The 21074-nt window shown below is 45.3% G+C and overlaps 1 protein-coding gene across 4 annotated transcripts in view; it reads right to left on the bottom strand.

The window, feature by feature from the left end:
- TEX55 (testis expressed 55) overlaps positions 1-21074 on the bottom strand; it is a 543889-nt gene that overhangs the window by 378468 nt on the left and 144347 nt on the right. For 2 of the 4 annotated variants that reach the window (XM_069635919.1, XM_069635921.1), the window contains exons 5-7: positions 18968-19036; positions 3212-3262; positions 1101-1163 (exon numbers count right to left, since the gene is read on the bottom strand). In XM_069635919.1, the coding sequence (XP_069492020.1) occupies positions 1101-1163; positions 3212-3262; positions 18968-19036 (183 nt within the window). The remainder of the gene's footprint in view (positions 1-1100; positions 1164-3211; positions 3263-18967; positions 19037-21074) is intronic. The other 2 variants (XM_069635920.1, XM_069635922.1) reach the window with 1 other exon arrangement.

The following is a 21074-nucleotide window of genomic DNA, read 5'->3' as shown; positions in this document are numbered from 1 at the left end:
ATTCCCTTCATAGCCTCGATGGGATAACTGCCAATCTGTGTTGGTAAGCCCCATTCATTTGTCAGGTTTCCATGGTGTCTTAATATGGTTTGACCATACAGCTTCCTCGACAGACCCCCCTCCCCGTGTAAGAATCTACCTAATTAAGGTTGGAGTCACACATTCTTATTATTCTGAGGGTTGGGGTGTTGTGCCAAGGCATGGGACACCTGATTTAGAGGGATTCCCTTTTCAGCTTCTTGCCCAATGTAAGCAGACTAATGATCGATGTGTTTTTGCATGACCAAAGGAGTTCCATCATTATCGCGGTGTCCACATAGGACAACAGGGTGATATAGCATTCGACTACATGGGGTGTTTCAGGCAGAGTTTACAAACACAATGAAAGGCGGGGGTGCTAAAATATATCCCATCTAACTGCTCTGTTTGCCTGCTCCCCATTTGACATGAAACTGCATTGATATAGACAGGTCCTCCTGGAAATCATCTCATAACATTGTCAGGGACGACGGGTATCCTTTGGTCTTACAATACTTTTCAGAATGTGGATCTATTGATGCTATGAAATGCTGCACTGAGATCTATAAATGGGAGATAAAGTGAGTCTTTCATTGCAGAAACAAAATATGTAAATGATTAGATGCAAATTAGGCAGTTGCTCTGGTGTCTCATTTGCATCACAGAAGACTTAAAGGGGGCCTTCTAGGCTAGCCACTGACAAAATCAACCCCATGAGCCAGGAGTAAACTAGCTTGACAGATAACCTGTATTTAATTAAAGATAAAGATATTTACCATCAGTGGGTCCCAAATAATGATATCAGCTTTTCCCAATACAAGTGGTAGTACGTCTGGGCCAGGATGAATAAATGTGTTTTATTCGGTATCATATCCAGTATCGAGGAGTTCTCATAAAATGATTGTGCAACCATTAAATATTGACATAAATCAGTAAAAGTGCAACCTACAATTCAAATTGTTTAAGCAATTCAGATTGTTCAAGAAATGGTTGGAAAAAAAAGAAATTCTCTATCATAATTCTGCCTCTAAGCTGAGATTTATACTCTATATAAAGAATGTGATCCTCTTAACTGTACTTACATCCTCGTACTGGTCCGGAGTAGGAGGGCACTCAAATTCAAAGTCAGAACTACCTTCCTCAGTCTAAAAAAAGGAAAACTGATCATCAAAAGCAAGACTAGGGTATCGGGCATCTGGGAAACATTCCTACAGAGGCCATTGAACATAAGCTTTCTATGCATATCTCCCTTCTACGTAAACATGGATGGACGTATGATATGATAGGTTATTTATAACGCACTTAATACCCAGAGGTTTCTAAGCGTGGACCTGGGGATCGAACTTGTGTTGCTCCGTGTCGTCTTGTTTCCAAGGCGAGCACGTTGCCCCTAAGCTATCCTCCAGAGACTTCTTACTCTGGATACTGCTCATACTGCTCATGTTACTTACATACTGCTCATAGGCCCTCATTACAATCCTGGCATTAAGGGGTTAACGGCGCCGTAAAAGGTGGCGGCGCCGTTAACCCCTTAACGCCTGATTACGAGGTCCCTTTGCGGGTTGGAGATTTTAACGCCTGCTTTTTGCAGGCGTTAAAAACCAACCCGCAAAGGGACCTTGGTGCTAAGTATGGTGCCGCAATTTGCGGCACCGTACTTAGCGCCTTCCCCATTCCCATTGAGCCCTATGGGGCAAAAATGGGAATGGGGAAGGGCCATGGCGGCATTGGGGAATTACCGCCCCGCCAACCTCCGAATGGAGCGGTAATTCCCCATTCCGCCATGGCGGAGTCGGTAAGTTACCGGCATGGACCATGGTGCTGTTAGCACCATGGTCCAACACCAGGGTCGTAATGAGGGCCATAGTCTTTAACTCTGTGATGAGAGATCTCAAGTTTGTTGCAGTGGCCGAAGTGGGTGGGAGCGGTTGGGAGCGGAAGCTCCTCTATTTTTTAAAATTAAGTTTTACTGTTCCTATACTTTTATTTTAAAATGGTTTAGTTTTAAAATAAAAGTGTAGGAAGAAGTTGAAACTTGCACTTTCTGGCGATGAGGTTTGTGGCGGGCGGTGTCTAGCCAGTAGGGAATATAGTTCCATTACTTCTTTTCGTACCCTTTGACCACTGGGTTGTTGAGGACGTTTCTGGAGAAAAGGGAACAAGTGTTTACCCTCACCTTGAATGGCACTGGGAGCACATCTGATCTGTGCCACCCACTCAAGTTCCTTTAATCGCTAAATCGCAGGTCAGCATATCTACAGGTAAATGGTGCCTATTGGGCAGAGGGGATAGGGTGGCTTTGATCTCTGCCTTCACAGCCCTTCACTACAACTTACCATGCTGGAAGAGATAGCCAAAAGAAGAGCACACTGGTAGCCATGTGGTGAGCAGAATACCTGGGGATTGCTATCAAAGGGTGCCCAGTGAAGCTCTGGACTCACCTGGCAGTGGGGCTACTAAATCGTGGTGTGAGCAGTAGGTGCAGTAGGAGATTAATTCAGGGTTAGAATGTACATTGTACATTGATACCCTCATCACTTGGCAGTAGAGGCCACCCACTGTGATTTTATGTGCCTCCTGCGTACATACCCCAGGGTTCGAAATAGAGGGGAGCTGGGAGCCATTTAGCTCCTGCTTATAGCCTAGGGGAGCCTGTTAGCTTAATACCAACAGTTAACAGGAGCTACTTTTGGTCCCCAGGCCAACTGATGCCGAACAAACATAACTATATGAATTTAACTCTGTGCACTTGGGACAATCAATAAATTAACATTAGGGCACATCTATATGACATTTAAAACATGAGGGGGGCCATAAATAATGAATACAATTATGTTTGCATTTTTTGTGTACATTACATTTCCGTAACACTACGTACTAGTTCCTCGTTCCCCAGGGTTAGCTGCTGGTGACCGGTTACTGCTTGATACCCAGGAGCTGCTCGTAGCACTCCTAATTTTGAGCCCTTATACCCATTATACATGATTTATTTTCTTTGATCTTGCCTAGTCCCGTGATTTTAGCTGTGTTCCAATGATGACTACTGGAATCTATACACGATTGTCAAAGGCATCCCAATCCAACACATCAGAGGATCAAACATTTTGAGGAGTGTATAAAATGCAGACAGTCTGTTTAACAGCAATTAACAATCTGAGTTTACAAAATTGATTTTTATGATCAATGCACTCACCTCCTCGTCTGGGGCCAATAAGTCGTCTGCCTGGTCATCAGATTCAATTATCTGATAGCAAAAGGGAACATGGAAAAAACAATTAAAACAAAGAACTAAGTGCCTGAGACAACTTTTCTACAGACCAAATAATGGAAAAGGTATTTATCTGGAATAATGGTCCTCCCGTATTGGTATCTTTAACAGAATCAATATGTGGTAAGTAGCTCCAGTAAGGACGTTGGAAGAGTTACACTTTTTGCAGCCCATGTGAGTCATGTGTGTATGTATGTAACTATCTATAGGATTTATAAATCAACAAACCTATCTGGGAAGCAGCAAAATGCTGCACATAGGAGGGTGAAGTTAGGGATCAGCTGGTTTAAGACCACCGTGATGACATTACGGAAGGGTTAAAAATACACTTGTGCCCCATACTATGAGAGAACATGCCATAAATAACATTTTTTGACTAAACTTCCTAAGCCAGAGAATAAGAAGCTGGTTGAATAAAGAAACATGTTATAAGTGCTAGCATAGGTAGTTGGGGACTAAGAACCCAACTTCAGCTTTTGAATAAGATGCTGTTGGACAAGAAACTAACTTCAGCAACATCATTGTTTGGTACCTTTAAGAAGGAGGAAACGATTTCCTCTTGAATGTATTAAAGATACTAGCGCTGTATGATGATTGCTAAAGGCAAGACTGGTTTCTTATCCAGAACTGCAGAAGCAATGAGCTGAAGGAGAGCACATTAATGCATTACCAGACTTTGCGGTCACTTGATCCGCATCAGGATCAAACATATCTATAGAATAAGTACAGTACAAAATGTGCAGATTATGTGCACCAATGTTCAGGAAGCAGCCATGGATATCAGTATGAATGAAACATTTCCTACCAGTAGCCCAGTGGGCAATGAGCACTTCAGCAGGGCTCGGGTGACTCTAGATTAATGGATTATGTTGCAAAGCACTGCAAAGTATTCTATGAGAATTGCTTTGCCTGTGATAAAAACAATATAAACTAACAAATTACACTCTTCTGAGACTGAGCATCAACTCCCATTTGCCATGAAGAGCATCATGAGGAGTCAGAAATGAAAGCAGGACACAAAGTCCTCATGTTTTGGTTATAGACTTTTATTCAACTTACGTGGGTTGGGGAATTGCCTCTCTGACCCTATTCTAAAGAGGAATGTCCCTACCTAAAAACTAAAACTAAGGATCTGTCTTTGTCAGAATGTCATGAATCAAAAGCCGTCCTAGTGTCCATACAATCTATCCCTCACACTAAAACAAAATAATAAAGTGACAAAAGGCAATGTCTGTAACCAGGTACTTTAAAAAAGTGTTCTTAAAATAAAAGTAGAATAGCTCCAACATAATATTCCCCAGAAATGGAAACAACCTTAATTCCACATGGTGATTCCCTTCCCCTGGATTCTTCACAGGTTTCACAAATGTCTCTGGGTCTAACAGTTCCTTTGTGTCTTTCCTGGGCCACAACAATCCTGTTAGACAAACACTGTTCAGCCTTGTAAATTCTTCTTTAACAAAACGTTCCTTCTGTTTCTGCTTGATACTCCTTGTAGGTTTGCTTTTTGCCTGGTATACTCCCCTGACAGAAAGTGATTGTTTTTCCAAACACACTGCGCACAAACACAGATTGTAATATAATTGGTGTGTATTTATCCTCTTAAATGCCACCGACGAGCCGGCTCGTCGGTAAAAACCGCTCCAGGTTGCCACCTACGAGCCGGCTCGTCAGTGGCACTTAAGGGGTTAATGACGGGGAAATGTTGGGCGGGTTTTGAGGTGGGTACCGCGATTTAAAAAAAAAAAAAAGTGGCACTGGGGGGGGACAACAATGGCACTTAAAGGGTTAATCAGCACTAAAGTAGGCTGACACGTGTTTCGAGCGACTTGCTCTTCTACTTAGGCTACAAATTTGTGTAGATGCAAAATAAGACAGTACAAGAAATATAAAGATAAAGCATGGTACATGTGAGAGACCCAAGCAGCAAAGCAAAACAAATGGGTGGTCAACACACCAAAACAGGGTAGTCATTGAAGGCAAGGATTGTCAACAAAGTTGTCTAAATTGAGTGCATAGTGCCAAAGGAATACATTTTCAAAACAAAAGGAGTTTTACAAACCAATATGGTAGAATTAAGTACAATTCAGTCATTGTCATATTAAAGTGGAAAGATAAAAAGGGGGTGGGGAAGGACAAAACATAAAAAGAAAATGCATTAGCATTATTGATCAAGGTTGGCCATACAGTTATTTGGTGTTTTGCAAAAACTGTAATGAATACCTGCGATGAAGGTTTCCTTTGATTTGAATACTAAAGAAGGGGATTGGGAAGGAATGATAATTGTAAATTGACCCGAAACGAAGTATGGTAACCATGTGTAATTACCTGAAATTACACTTGCCCAAAGAATATAGTAAGCGAGAGAGGAAATGGAATCGTGGGCTCCACTGTAATTAGAGAGTGCAGTGTATTAGTGGTGAAGATTGGAGTAAACAATATATAAATTATGCAACTGAAGCTGATTAGTTAGGGTGTAAGTGGCCATAAGAATTGCCTACATACCTTAATTGTGCAGTTGCAAGTACGATTGATAATGCATGTTCACGTTGATACTAAGGGCACCAAGAGAAGTGAAAGTGCGAGCGAAGAGGCGAGCCCGGCAGGAGAGGGAAGGAAAGGGAGACAGACAAGTCAATTAGCAATTAGCCATAGGTGCGTGTCTAGCCATTCATTAACAGAACGCGTAGCCCCTCTGGTGCTCTTGGCAGACCATCCACCTTATGGCGATTTTGCGATTTGCAAAATAAATCGCAAAATTTGCCATTTCCCGCAATTGCCGCTATAAATCATTAAATGAGCGCAAAAAAGACACGTTAGCTTAGTGTGTCTTTTTTCGCGCTCATTTAATGATTTAGAGCGAACACAGCTGGCTGCTGATTGCAGCAGCTTGAGGGTTAACACCTCGGCTCTGCGTTGCAGGCCCAGGATTGGGGGAGGGTCACGCAGGCCTGGGAGATGCACAGCATTTGGCTGTGACCCCATGCACCTCCAAGGCTCATTGAGTGCCCGAGCTGACAGTTGGTGAAGCTAGCCAGGTAAGCACTGGCCTGTCCACTCATCTGCCCCCAACTCAGAGCACCCAAAGAGGCCACTGGACTGTTTTCATTCCCGGCGCTCGACAGGAAAGTAAATTACTTTCCTGTCGAGCGCCGGAAAAGAAAGCATAAACTTAATGCTTCCTGACGCTCGTCTACAATTGGTATCATGCAGCCCAGCCTCAAGGCTGGGCTGCATGATACCAATTGAAGACTCTCGTAGCTGTATTAATTTCAAATTGCTTTACAATTGGTATCATGGGCTGCATGATACCAATTGTAAAGCAATTTGAAAACGAAAACAGCTACGAGCGTTTGTATCATGCAGCCCAGCCTTGAATCAAGGCTGGGCTGCATGATGCCAATTGAAGACTCTCGTAGCTGTATTCGTTTCAAATTGCTTTACAATAATTGTAAAGCAATTTGAAACGAATACAGCTACGAGCGTTTGTATCATGCAGCCCAGCCTTGAATCAAGGCTGGGCTGTATGACACCAATTACGCACAAAATTGGGTGTTAAAATTTATGAAAGGCAAATGCCATTCGTCCTGTGCAATTTTGGTGGTTATGCAAAGCCAATTTAATGATATATGCATATTTCACCTTGCTATGCTAATTTCTGATGACATCACATGCCATTGCATTTGTTAATGAGTTCCCTCCCCCACTTTAATTTGTAGGACTTGACCCCTGGTAGTGTTGTGATGTTTCATTTCTATTTGTGGGTGTGTTTAGTCACCACGTGTGGGTGGCATAACCAAGGAATTATGACCACCCAAGAGAGTTCATTGTTTGGCTAGGTATTATGGGCTTGCAGTTACTGCCACTGCATTGCCCCTGTGTCTTGGCCTCATGGATTCCTTCCATGGAGAAGTGTAGAGTTGTTCCCCCTCTCTCCTGGGGTCATAGGACAAGCGAAAAGCAAACCTATGGGCTTCAACCAGGGTTACACTTTTGAATTCAAGCCTATCTGTTTATTTGCTTTCCACTTGTCTGCTGGAAGTAGTGGCACAGCACCATTTCCTTGGAGCTCATCAGGCTGTATCCCCCTTCCCCCACCACAATCCAAAATGTTAGGCTGTGGTGACTCGACCTGGCTGTCCTACAGAGCGCAGCCAGACAGAACACATTTTGTTCCTCACTAACAAAAGCCTTGCAATTACTTGGTTTTAGGCTAAAAAAGATGTTAAATGATATATTTTTCAACGTTAGAAAATGCCGCAAAAAACGCAGTTGGGTGCCGCAATTTCTTTCTTTTTTGTGCCGCAATATTTTCCATTTCATGCTGCAATTTTCTGGAGGGTCTGTCTAGGGGTCTACGTGCAAGTACTGTGCTTACCAGCGTCTTCGCTGCATCTGGGAGCAGGAGCCGGCCGTGCGCGGCTCCTACTCCTGATGATAAGCACAAGACCAGAGCGCCACGTGTACGGAGCCGTATGTGTGGCGAAAAAGAGCCGCCATCTTAAGTGTGTACAAATTGCAGACCTAGCAATGTGCTGAAAAGCTGATATGGCGGATGCCCGAACATCAATTCACAAAAAGGTGCCACATTAACCAATATGAAGGTGGCGACCCTTCTGAAGCAAAACTGTAATTGAAAATGTGTTCAGCACGAATCGTTATATTGTCATCCATAATTTGAACAGAATGGCACATTGGATGGTATGGGAGACAACCCACGAATTCACATAAGAATCAAAGTGCGTTGAACCCGAATCTGTCCGTGTGTCTTGAAAGAAACCCAGACACTTGATATTTGTGCGAATGGGCCACACAGCTGATTACACAGCATTATAAAGCACAGTAAAATTAGGAGAGTAATAATATGCGTGGCGCCCAGACATATGTAGGAAACTATGTGAGAGTGAAAATCTGGCCCACTAATGGGAGGTGGGAGCAATTAACCCCCGTAAGTCTGCCTCTGGAGTTCTCACCCCATTTGGGCAGGCAATAGATAGAAGTATAAGCGATTTAAAGACTAATTGGATGGCCAACGTTGGATCAATTTGGACATAGTAAATTGGTATCCATAAAAGCAAAGTGCACCTATAACAGGTGCCACAATAATAGCGCATTGCTCATAGAAATACAGATAATTTCAGGACTCTAGATGCACTTTCAACTGCATGGTGTACTCCCCTGTCAGGACTTCTCTTGTAGTTAATAAACAAATGAGCAAATGGGGTCCTCTTTTTTTAATGGGCACTCTCTGGATGAGGACAGAGATATGCACAAACACGCAAATTCCACAGATAGCTACCCAGCTATAACATAGCAGGGTGGTGAGTAAGAGTCGCAAGGGGCATACTGTAGCAGATCTTAATATAAATCAAAGATCATACAGTAGGTCAATAAACATATCACGTTTTATTGGATCATCGTACTAAAAAAAACCTTGATGACAACGTTTGCAAGAGAGTACTAATAATAATGGCTAAAACATATGTATGAACAAATGTATACACTAGAGACATATTGGTATTAAATACTGTGCTTTCATCAACATATATTAGACAGCATAAATAGATGATGTTAGTAACCTCAGTGAACGGCAGATACCCCACATTTTGTTTTTCGGAAGAGGCCTTTGCCCTCATACATATGTTTTAGCCATTATTATATGGTTAGCTATCTGTGGAATTTGCGTGAATGCGCTGGACTTCTCTTGTATTCATGACTGCCAGGTGTATGCTTCCCAGGACTTTTCTTGTCTTATAGTTCCCCTTTATCCTCAAGTAGCCTATACCTTTCTTGTTGGCTTGGTATATCTACTTGACAAACAATTACTTTACTTTCCGTAATTTCACAATGTTCAAAATCTTCTGCCCTCTTGATTCACAAACACTATTCATGTCATTTCACATTCAGTAACTTTACAATGTTCTATTTGTCTTTGGAGTGGTGGCCAAAACGCCCTGGGCTCCCCACTCTGCTCTGGCAGACTCACTGGTTCTGCATAGCTCTCAACTCACCCGCTTTTGGCGGGTGTCACCCGCCAAAGCATCTACACACCCGCCCACCCGCCAGCTCATCTGTTTCACCCGCCTTGGCAAAGGTGGGAGCTACGATTCATATTTTTGCCGGGACCCGATTTCGAGATCCCGAAATCGGGTCCCGGCGCGACTCTTCCTGCGAGAATGGAGGCGTGAAAAGCAAGTGTCATGCTTTTCACGCCCCCATTTCCTCCCCCTTCCCCTCCCTGGCGCTCTCCTCCAATGAGAGGATTGTGCCTGGGAGCATTCCTCCCCACCCCCCTCCCGTAAAAGGTCAGCGACATAGAAGTAGGACTGCCGTTTCATGTTTTTACGGCAGTCCTACTTTTATGTTTATGGTCTTTCTGGGTTTTCACCCGCCTTGGTATCAAAAAAGGTTGAGAGGTATGGGTTCTGTGTAGCATTTTCGGGCTAGCTCGCACTTACACAGTATATCTTCTCAGCCTGTTTCCCACTCTGGGCAGCTCTGACGTTTCTCCAGGCTTCCTTGCAGCTCCCTTCAGGCATGCTGGCTTCTCTAGTAAGGATAACACTGCTTCTCTTGGCTGCTGGATGCCCAGGGACCGGCTCACGGTTCCTGGCTTCTCCACGGAACGCCTCACTCGCACCACATTTCTTTCCGTCTCTGCCGGCGAGCTCTCTCGCTCCCCCACTCCAGCTGGCGCCTCCAGCTTCTCCACTCCAGCTGGCGCCTCCAGCTTCTCCACACCGACTTGTGCCTCCAGTTTCCGCACACCGGCTCATAGCTCTAGCCTCCGTCCGCTTTCACTGAAGCAGTTACTTCTTTTCCTGAGTTGATTCTTACTGTTCGGTTCACATTTTTTAAAGTCCCACACAGATGCTTTCATCCAACAACTAGCACGCTCAATACGCTTGTTGCTCTGTGTCAATTCTTTTATCCTCCTCGTGTCAGTACTTAGGCGGTTGTGGGAATTGAAGTGCATGGATGGTTTTTGGTGCATTTCTCTTGGCTAGTCTTTCTCAATGATGCCATATGAAGGATCAGTTCTATTTGAAGAGGAATTCGAACTGATTATGGTTTTCTTAGAATTTTTGGAAAATGCATTCTTGTAGCTTTTAGAAAAGGTATTATTGGGGCTGTTTGTTTTTAGACCAAGAGTGAGATGTCGATTTGTAGGGTGTAAGGTTTTTCTACTTTCCCGAAAGGGGGAACAGACCCATGGAAATAGGCCATTATGTTATTCAGTAACAGGGGGTCTTCCTCATGGGAAAAGCAGGGTTATCATGCCTCATCTAATGAAGTCATGACATCTCGCCGGTAGCTGTCTCCCCCCATGTGATCCTCCCTCATAAAGCTGCCACCATGGTCAAGATCAGGTAGCAGCTTTCGTTCCCTGGCTACATGGGAGGTGGTCACCCCCAGGGAAATCGGGATGATTCCATTGGATTCATCACAGTACATACCACCTCAATTTAAACTGCATGAGGCATTGCTCACTTTCTTGCTGCATCAGTGGGCATGAACATTTTACCTGACTTTTACAAGGTACCTATCCCCTTTGTTGTCAATCAGTATGACTTTCTGATCTTTGAACCTGTAGATTACTGCAAGGGGGATATTGCCCTAACAGGCAGGTCTAATTTTTCAGATGTACCTGCACACCCAGAATCTGCATGGTTGCGTTTCCAAATACTACCACTTTCGCTCAAGATGAACAATGTGCCACGCCTGCTATCCAAGTGCTCCACAGACTGCTCTGCCTGAAATAGTCTGGAGAAGTTACCTTCTAACTTTCTCTTAAAGTGAGCTTGAATAGCTTTTGCTCGTCACATGTCTTTAGCTCATCACGAGTTGGGTGGTATTTCAGTGGTAAATCTGTCAATATACCACCTAACGGATTACCGTTACCACCACTTGATCCGGTGGATTAACCACCAGATTACAAAGCATGGTGGCGTTGTTAGCCCCCATTAATATGGAGTCCATAGGACTCCAGTGGGAATTTCAGGGGAATTATTGCCAGCTGTCACGACCCACATCCAGAAACCCCCCTGGCAAGCCCATGGGCCAGGAGGGGTCTTGGCTTGGGTCTCCAACAAACTTAGGCATCCTCTTGGGGCCAGTCCTGGCACCTTTGGCGCCAGGCTTATACTTAATAAAGACTTGTGTTTAGGGAACTACTTTATTTCAAGTGCCAGCCAACATGGAGGCATCCGCATAGCTTGGCTCCTTGGAACCAAGCTATGCAGTATAGTGTTTTGGGTGTGGTAGCCTAGGAACTACTTTACCTGGACTACTTGAAGCTATTTAAACCACACCTGACTTGGATAACACGCTTTGCGTTACTTTGCAATCCTCCAACGTGACACTCATCGTGTTCAGCTGTACCCGCGAACCTCGGAAGAACAGCATCTGTAAAGAGACAAAAGGACATCGTTAACAGCAGCAGCTTACCTGTAATTTCATCGTTAGCTGCCGACAGCTCCTGCGAACAGCATCCTAGGATCAACGCGTCTTCCGGACCGGCGGATCTGCAAATAAGGAAGAAACAAGACATTAGACACTTTTACAACATACCGAATTGTGCCGAAAAGCGTACCTCGCAAGTCACCCCTCGACCAGCATCGCCTCAGGATTTCATACACGGGGTGAGCACCGCGATCTATGGGAAAGAAAAGACAACAGGTTAGCAAAGGCAAAGCATTATAGCGCTGCGCATAGCGCCTACTTACCGCATCAAGGTGCTCTTTATATGCCATCATTTACCGGCGAGACCCAATTCAGCCAATGCATCACATTGGACTTCCGCGCACCTAAGGAAGAGAAAAAGACATTATTTAAACCAAGAAAGGCATTCAAGAATAACAACAATATACAACAGCAATAAGACCTACCTGAAAGACTCAAAACGGGCCAGCATCAGTGAAGTAACTAGATCGCATTCGCCCACAAAGGACAACGCGCCCCTGCCAAGAAGGCAGGACGGAGAGCACACCTGAATTAACAACAAGGTGAGGAGAGGTCCAGAGGGGCTGTGGGCATGCCGAGTGGTGGGGGGTTGCTTAGCCCAGTTGCCCAGTCTTGAACATTGCCCACCTGTATTCCAGGCAGAACCTCCCCGCTGGTCACACTTGGGAACCACAGAGAAGGATACCAGAGTCCCTACGGCTGGGTGGCGTCCCTGTGGATACTAGGTGAGCGTAACAGAACGCGTAGACTGCCAAACCAATCCACCTGGGCGCCATGGAGACATCCGAATTAGACCAATTGGCCCAATTAGCCCAATGTTAGGAGAACTTTGTGCCGTGGTTCATTCTGCCCGACAAGAGACTAATGCTCTCAGGAGAGACTTACTAGTGACTAAAGAGCGCACTGAAGAAATTAGCAGGCAATACTTGCAATCACAAGCAGGACAGGCGCCTCTACCTGGAAACAACCCAACGATGCAAAATCCTACCATGCCATCCACTACCTCTACTCCGGTACAAATCATGTTACCGGGAACAGTTCCTTTGGCACCACCAGAGAGATTCACCTTCATTTTCTTTGCAGACCTGGAGCATTCCTAAATGAGCAAGCTCGGGTAGCCTTTGTTTTTATCATACCTGAGTGGTAGCGCAGCAGATTGGTCGGTACCACTGGTGACCCATGACGATCCTTTATTACATGACTTTGGGGGATTTCAGAGGGAAATGGAAAAACATTTTGCTCGCCATACCCGAGAACAAGCAGTGGACAATGAACTCCTTTCCCTCCGACAGGGGAATCAGGACTTGTTAACGTACATTGCTACTTTCAACAGATTGGTTGCTGAAGCTAGGTGGCCTGAAAACAAAAGAACCATGTTGTTTCATCGGGGCTTGCGAGGTGAATTAAAAGACGTTCTAGCTCAAGTGGTTGATCCTCCTAGAGGCTGTTCTGAATTCATAGATTTGGTCGTACAACTAGACCACCGGTTGCAAGACCGAAAAGCAGACCGTTCCAAAATGGACCCTCGGACTGTGTACATTTGATCTAGAGACAACATAACTCGAGTGCAAGAAAATACTGTGGAGCCCATGAAAATCGGAGGGGTACGACCTCCACTAACAAAACAAGAGCAAGATAAAAGGAGAAAACAACAACTATGTCTATATTGCGGAAAACCAGGGCATGTCCTGAAGAACTGCCCAGTGAAATCTCCAAGGAAAATCATCAGGGCCACGGAAAAAGATGAAGAGAAGGAATCTAAGTCAGAAAACTACCCAGCTCGGCAAACGTAGAGGTCAGTTTGTCGAGTGAGAGAAAAGAGCCACCGACCTCACACTTTGCAATACCAGTGATCTTAATTATAACCAACGGTCGTCAAGAATGCATGCCTTTGAAGCATACATCGACAGCGGAGCTGTTGGGAATTATATAGACCAAGACCTGGCTGCAGAGATGGGGGCTTTCCCTATGTTCCAAGCCGACTACAGACAAGGTGACTACGGTGGATGAGACAGAAATCGCTTCCGGACCCGTAACCCAATGCACAGCCGAGATAACCTTGCTGTGCCAGGACGGACATCGGGAACTTATTTCGTTCAATCTCATCAAGGCACCTCAATTCCGGCTCATACTAGGGATGCCATGGTTAGTCGCTCAGAACCCTTTGATTGACTGGCGGGCAAGGAAATGAACCTTCCCCAGCGACTGCTCCCCAGCCTGTTATTATCAAGAACAGAAACCTGCTTTCAGTATCTCTACGACTCCGGAGCGACAGCATCAACCCTGGGAGTAACTAATACCTTGCCTGAGGAATACCATGATTTCCAAGATGTATTCCAGAAGGACCAAGCAAACACGCTGCTGCCGCACAGGCCTTATGACTGTAAGATCGACCTTGTTCCAGGTGCTCAAGTCCCTTGCGGTAGAATCTATGCTATTACGGAACCTGAAAACCTTCATCTGAAGTCTTATTTAGACCAGTACCTTGCAAACGGATTCATCCGTCCATCAAAGTCCCCTGCAGCCAGTCCTTTGTTCTTCGTACCGAAAAAAGAAGGGGATTTAAGAACCTGTATTGACTACCGCGCATTAAACCAGATCACCGTGAAGAACCGTTACCCCTTGCCACTTGTTTCTGAAATGCTGGACCAGATCAAAGATGCCCAGATTTATACCAAATTGGACCTTCGAGGAGCGTACCACCTGGTCCGGGTCAGAAGCGGAAATGAATGGAAAACTGCTTTACGTATCAAATACTGTTTGTACGAATATCAAGTCATTCCCTTTGGGTTATGCAACGCTCCCGCAGCATTTCAATATTTCATGAATGATGTCTTGAGAGAGTTAATTGATGTCTGCACCCTAGTGTACATAGATGATTTCCTAGTGTACTCAACCTCAAAACAGGATCATATAAAGCACGTACGTTCAGTCCTCACCAAGCTCCGTGAACATCGTTTATATGCAAAACTTGAAAAGTGTTACTTTCACGTCACCAAAGTTGAGTTTCTGGGTTTTATTCTTACTCCAGGAGGCATCAGAATGGACCTGCATAAAGTAGACGCCGTTTTGAAATTGCCATTACCAACATCAGTAAAAGGGGTACAAAGCATGTTGGGCTTTGCAAACTTCTATCGCCGCTTCATACCAGACTTCTCTCAGGTCATACACCCGATCACTGTATTGCTACAAAAAAAACAACAAAAAATGTGTTCCCAGGGTTCCGAGTACCTACCTGAAAGACTCAAACAGGCCGGCATCAGTGAAGTAACTAGATCGCATTCACCCACAAAGGACAACACGCCCCTGCCAAGAAGGCAGGACGGAGAGCACACCTGAATTAACAACAAGGTGAGGAGAGGTCCAGAGGGGCTGCAGGCATACGGGGTGGTGGGGGGTTGCTTACCCCAGTTGCCCAGTCTTGAACATTGCCCACCTGTATTACAGGTAGAAATTCCCCGCTGGTCACACCTGGGAACCGCAGAGAAGGATACCAGAGTCCCTACGGCTGGATGGCGTCCCCGTGGATACCAAGTGAGCGTAATACAACTGATTTACCACCACCATAGTTCTGCTGATTTTGCAGATTTTTTGGTGGCAAGTGGGAGGATTTACCTCCAGCATAATACTGCAGGTAAATCCCCCACTCCAGGGCCAAACTCATGATATGGCAGAGTGGGAAAAGTGGTGGTAATTCCAAAGAAAGTTATAAGGTAACTTCTCCAGACTATTTCAGGTAGAGCAGTCTGTGGAGCACTTGGATAGTAGATGTGGCACATCCCCCTAACCACTCATCTCTCCTGGAGTGATCATTCCCTTCTCTCCTCTCATCTCTCCCGCTCTTCCCCCCATCCGGACACAGACCTGTCTCTTCCTACTCTTCGTTTTCTGATAATCTTGATGCTCTTTCCCCTGTCATGCGGATCAGTTTGAAGTCCAAAGCCAAATGCAATTCCTGGTACAACTCTGACCTAGCTACACTTAAATGTAAGTGTAGGGCAGCTGAGAGGCAATGGAGGGCTTCTTGTTCATCCTCTGACAAACTGGCCTGTCGCCTGCTCCAAAGGTAATACCGACTCTCTGTCGTCACCAAGAAAAGAGCCCACATTCAAGCCCGTTTCTCTGCAGCATCTACAAACTCGGTCAAATTCTTTAAAATCTGCAAGGTGCTGGCCAACCCTGCTGCAGTCTCTACCCCTCCTGTTGCCTCCCAGGCTCTTTACAATGCCCTTGCCTCTCACTTTATCTCAAAAACCCAGGACATCATGTCTACCCTCTCCTCCCAGTCTCTGCTTGCTGACCCACCTTCAGCACCCCCCCCCACCTTCTTTCTCATCCTTTCCTCTTTTCTCCCCTGACTAGGTCGCTAGATCAGTCCGATATATGAAAGCCTTGTCAAAACAGGTCCATCCCTGTTCCACTAAATCCATCAGGGATCACTTCGATACCCTTGCTCCGGGCCTTGCCGATTTCTGCAACCACTCCTTTGCCTCAGGATCCTTCCCCTCCCCTCTGTAGCACTCCCTTGTGCATCCTCTTCTCAAGAAACCTGCAGCTGATCCTTCTTGTCCGGCTAACTATCGCCCAAATTCCATTACTTCTTTTCTGGGAAAACTCCTGGAAAAGCTGGCCATCTCTCAGCTTAACCTTCATTCTCATTCTGATGGCTGTCTCCACAACCACCAGTCTGGCTTCAGAGCTGCAAGAATCACGGAAACTGCTCTCCTGAACACTCGTGAAGATCTGCTCACCAACCTTGAATGTAACATTCCCTTTGTCCTCATCCTACTCGAGCTCTCTTCTGCCTTCGACACGGTCAACCATACCATCCTGGTAAACCGTCTTCGTGATAACCTGGGTACCACCTATCAGGCCCTGGCCTTGCTGACCTCTTTCCTCTGTGATTGACCCCTGTCAGGTCCAAATTGGGTCCTTACTATCATCTATCTCCCTCTCTACCTGTGGTGTTCCCCAGGGGTCTAACCTCTCGCCCTGGCTTTTCAACCAATACCTGTCAACTCTCGCCCACTGAATTGCTATTTCCTGCGCCAATTTCCAGTGCTATGCTGATGACACTCAACTCATTTTCGGCTGCCCTCTGCCACCTCCTCTCCTTCTCTTATCTCTGAGTATCTAACTGCCATTCAAGATTGGTCTGCCGCCAATGATCTTTGTCTGAATGGCAGCAAGACGGAGATCCTCTTCATTGGCACACCTTCACCCTCCTTTCCCCTCACTCTCTGGCCGGCCTCACTTGGCCCTCCTCCTACCCCCACCTGCGAGGCTAAGAACCTCAGGGTCATCTTAGACTCCACACTTTCCTTCTCCGCCCACATCTTGATGTCTCTAAAAAGTCTAACTTCCTACTGCATCTCCTCAGAGGTTCTCTGCCTTTCCTCTCCTTCCTCTCAAGCTCTGGTTCTCTTTAGTTTGGACTATTGTAACAGCTTCTTTCTCAATCTACCCGCCTCTACTCTACGCCCTCTGCAACTAATCCGGAACAGGACTGTGAGACTTGTCCTTGGCCTCAAACCCTGGGATCGTATCTCTCCAGCTCTGAATACTCTACATTGGCTCCTAGTGGATACAAGGATTCAATTCAAAACCCCCTGCATTGTCCACAAGGCTTTCTGGGGCCTGTGTCCAAAATACCTTCAGCTATCACTCCGCAAATACCTCCCCTCCCGAGCTCTTTTCTCTTCTACTTACAACTCCCTCGAGGTCTGTCGTTTCTCAAAGAAACGAGCTGGTGGTAGATCTCTGTCTTTGGCTGGGGCCTCCCTCTGGAACAGCCTCCCTGCTACTCTGAAACTTGAGGAGAACCATCTCTGGTTCCGGAAGCACCTCAAGACCTTCCTCTTTGCTTCTGCCTTCACCCCGTCTCCCTCTCCCCTGCTGATCGTATCTCTCTCGGAAGCATGCACATGGTCTACACTCTGTCTTCGGGCCCAGGTACCTGCTCACCCTGCCACCCTCCCGCACTGCCTCCGGGCCACCCCTTGCACTGGGGTCTATATCTGTACCCATACAGTCCCTCCCCTTTTTTCTTCTGCACTTATTAGACACTTATTCTGCAATGTTTGCTGCCTTAAACCCTGCACTTGTCACTTGCTGGCTGCACTACCACTGTTTGTTGCCTTTATTATTTATTTATTTTTATTTATCTGTTTTCTCCTTTGATCTGCACTTCCACTTCTCCCGCCTCCCAAGCACTTTTCCCCTCTCCCTCTTGCATGCACTTGCACGTTTTCAATGTCACTGGGCCTAGTAAGATCGTTGTTTTGTTCTTCCCCTGTGCCCCTCCCTTGCCTTGTAGTGCTCTGAAACACTTGGGTACGAGCACGATATAAATACAATATCAATACCTCCATTCTCGTAATGTGTTTCTAGCTTTCTGTTCCCAACAATGAGGGATCAAAAAGTTCTAACCAGGGTTTTCCTTTTTTCACAGTAATCCTGTGGAGAAAAGCAAGGACCATTCACCCTTTTGCACACCCCACAGCCAGGTCCTGGTCTGTAAAAGTTAAACAATGAGATCAAGTAAGAGGGTTCTCCTGTTGCACTCGATGGGCAAAACTCTTGCCAGGAAGATTTTCCCTTTCCTTTGCTCTGGTCCTCATCCTCCTTCCCTCCGAGGACACTACGCGGTCACCAGACCAAAAGAAACACCCTGACTCTGCACTGGGCATCAAACACTACTCAGATTTGGTACATCTGGCTGCATTTGACATCTCACTGCATTTTAGTGCAGTCTCTTTTTATGGGGGTCATTCCCCTATTTCCTCTTTCCTGCCTCACCACCGATGTAACCGATATATTACCCACTCATGCCGAAACACACCCCAAACTTACAGCAGAAGAATTCAGTGATATGTTCTACTGCAAAATGTGGGGAAACGGATGTGGCCAGATGGACAGATACCTTCTCCTTATCTAGCTCCCTGATAAAAAGCAAGTACCTCTGCCCACAGAGAAGAGGAAGTTCCAGCACTTACCTCTTTAAGTTAAAGCACCCTCCCCAAATACAGTTTCCGGATTGGTGCGTGCAGGGAGACGGTGCTCCATTGCTCTGGATCACTGCCTACCTCCAGCAAGGCTGACCTTAATCCTCACATTGAAGGGGAATACAAAATAAGCAACATTCTTCTCTGTCATTAATGAGACAATCTCTATGTTTATTTAACATAACTTACAATGAGTCTAGTTAACTGTACTCACGGTCTCATCCTCGTCCTGCAGCGGTTCAGGAACATTCTCGGCTTCATCTTCAGGTATAATGTTTTGAATCTGAAAAATAAAGAATGAATATCAAACAGATATTCAAAGTATGTGTAAATTGCCACAATACATACTAATTACATGTTGTATAAAGATCATGTGCCAAAGAGTCACGAAACTGAGCAGAATCGATGAGTGACAGTCACTGAAGGTTCTCAAGTTAACAAAATGTTTTTATTGAAGATTGGTACAAAACTTGAGCAAAATTATGAAATGGCCAACACAAATCAGGACGGCTTCTCTATCTAGTGCTAAAGTCTTTGGGTGAATATAAAGGTTATCTGGTTGTAAATGTAAATTCTCTTAGCCCGGGTCCCATGGCTTCAGTGATATGACGCCCTTTGAATATCGTCAACTAGGCTTTTCCTCAAGTGAAGAGAAACAGATCATGATCTAAAGTAGCTGATAGAACAAAGACTTCATCCTACCCCAGGTACCACTGAAATCCAAATTACTCTACCAGCATGCTCGCATATGACCCACACGTTACTGGACCCCAGGTAAAGCAGAAGAGTCCATGGGCCTGAGAATCTCAAATTCAAATGTTGTTAATGAGATAAGGAATACCATATGTATGCCTTTTAATAGAAAAGTAGAGTATTTTCATGTGGTCGAGATAATGAAATTGTGTCCTCACATTGGAAATGCCAATGTATTGATCATAAATCCAAGAATACTTGAGCATTTTTAATATCCAGAAGCTACTTATAGGAAGGTCACCATGATGGATGAGCGCAAGGACTACCAAAAGCAGGGGCATCAGTTAGGGGGTTATGGGTAGCCATTGCAGCTACTGCTAAGCTGTAAATTGCTACTCCTGTGGCTTGTCCTCTGGATCCTGCTTAACAGGCAATCAGAATGCAGCAGGTGAGTGGGGCCATGCGGCACAGGCATATCAAGTCTAAGGAAACATGGGCACAACAAGTACTGACCTAGTAAGGCAGTCAGAGTGAGAGAATAGCACATGTATGCCAGCTGCCTCAGATAAGTAAAGTTACAAAGCTGCCTGTTAAGTGCTTACTCTCTGCTGCCTCCTCCACAGTCTTTCTCACCTGTTGCCTGGCCCTTTTCACTGTGAGGCCCCACTACCCCTATCTCCTTCCCAGTGACAGTGTGACGAAATGACTTCTGCTCTGCAGAAGTACAGGGATGAGAAGTGGCTAAACCGACAACTCAGCACTCACACTTCTATAAAGCAAGAGTGATCCCAATCATAAAGGTGAAACAGGTACAGTTAAGAGGTATACCCCCTTCATCTTTTGTGGTAACCACAGGCGTAGGGCAGGCTATACTTGAGAGGGTTCTGAATGTGAGAAAGTAACAACCCACACAAGCAATAGTATACCACTCCAAAATAAAGGAATGTCCAATCAAGGTTCTTTAAAAAAACATACTTTAATTAAACACACCAATATGCAATAAAAACTACACTAGGAAACACTAACAAAAACCGATCCCTGAAACGGAAGACAGATAAATACAAAATATAAAGATGCAAATACTCTGGATTCTTAGCAGGAAGGAACAAGGGAATACAACCCAATGCTCAAAAGTATATGTTTCTTGATGAAAAAGGTGAAATGGGGTGGGGGGGGGGTTTAACCAGTCTCAAGGGTCCCAACAAATGAACCAGAGGGGAGGGCCTTCCAAAAGTACCTTAATAATTTCAACAGAGTGGAACCAGTCTTCTTGTCTTTGTGCGAGTGTTTCCAATATGGTTTGGATGCAGCGAGCTACAGTGATCCGAAAAGGGGAACAGGTATCTGGTCAGCCTCAAAGTGGGGCTTGTTGCAGTTCGATGTGGCATTCTTTAGAATCGGGTCAATGGGGTCACCAGTTTCAGTTCGATGTTCAATCACGGGTTGAAGGCACAGATGCTGGGGGCTTGGTTGAGAAAGAGCAGTTAGAGTTCTTCCACGGTGCTAGCGTCTGGTTCGAATTGAGGCAAACAGATCCGGGGACTCAGCAACAGTGGCTCAAAGGGGCTAATTATGAGTATGACGGTGCAGTAAAAATCAGTTTATGGTAACAGTTACCGCTGCATAAC

The sequence above is a fragment of the Ambystoma mexicanum genome, chromosome 7p, assembly GCF_040938575.1.
Source record: "Ambystoma mexicanum isolate Mex_15411 chromosome 7p, UKY_AmexF1_1, whole genome shotgun sequence".
NCBI lineage: Eukaryota > Metazoa > Chordata > Amphibia > Caudata > Ambystomatidae > Ambystoma > Ambystoma mexicanum.
The sequence above is the reverse complement of the archived record's forward strand: the minus strand, read 5'-3'. Positions and strand labels throughout refer to the sequence as shown.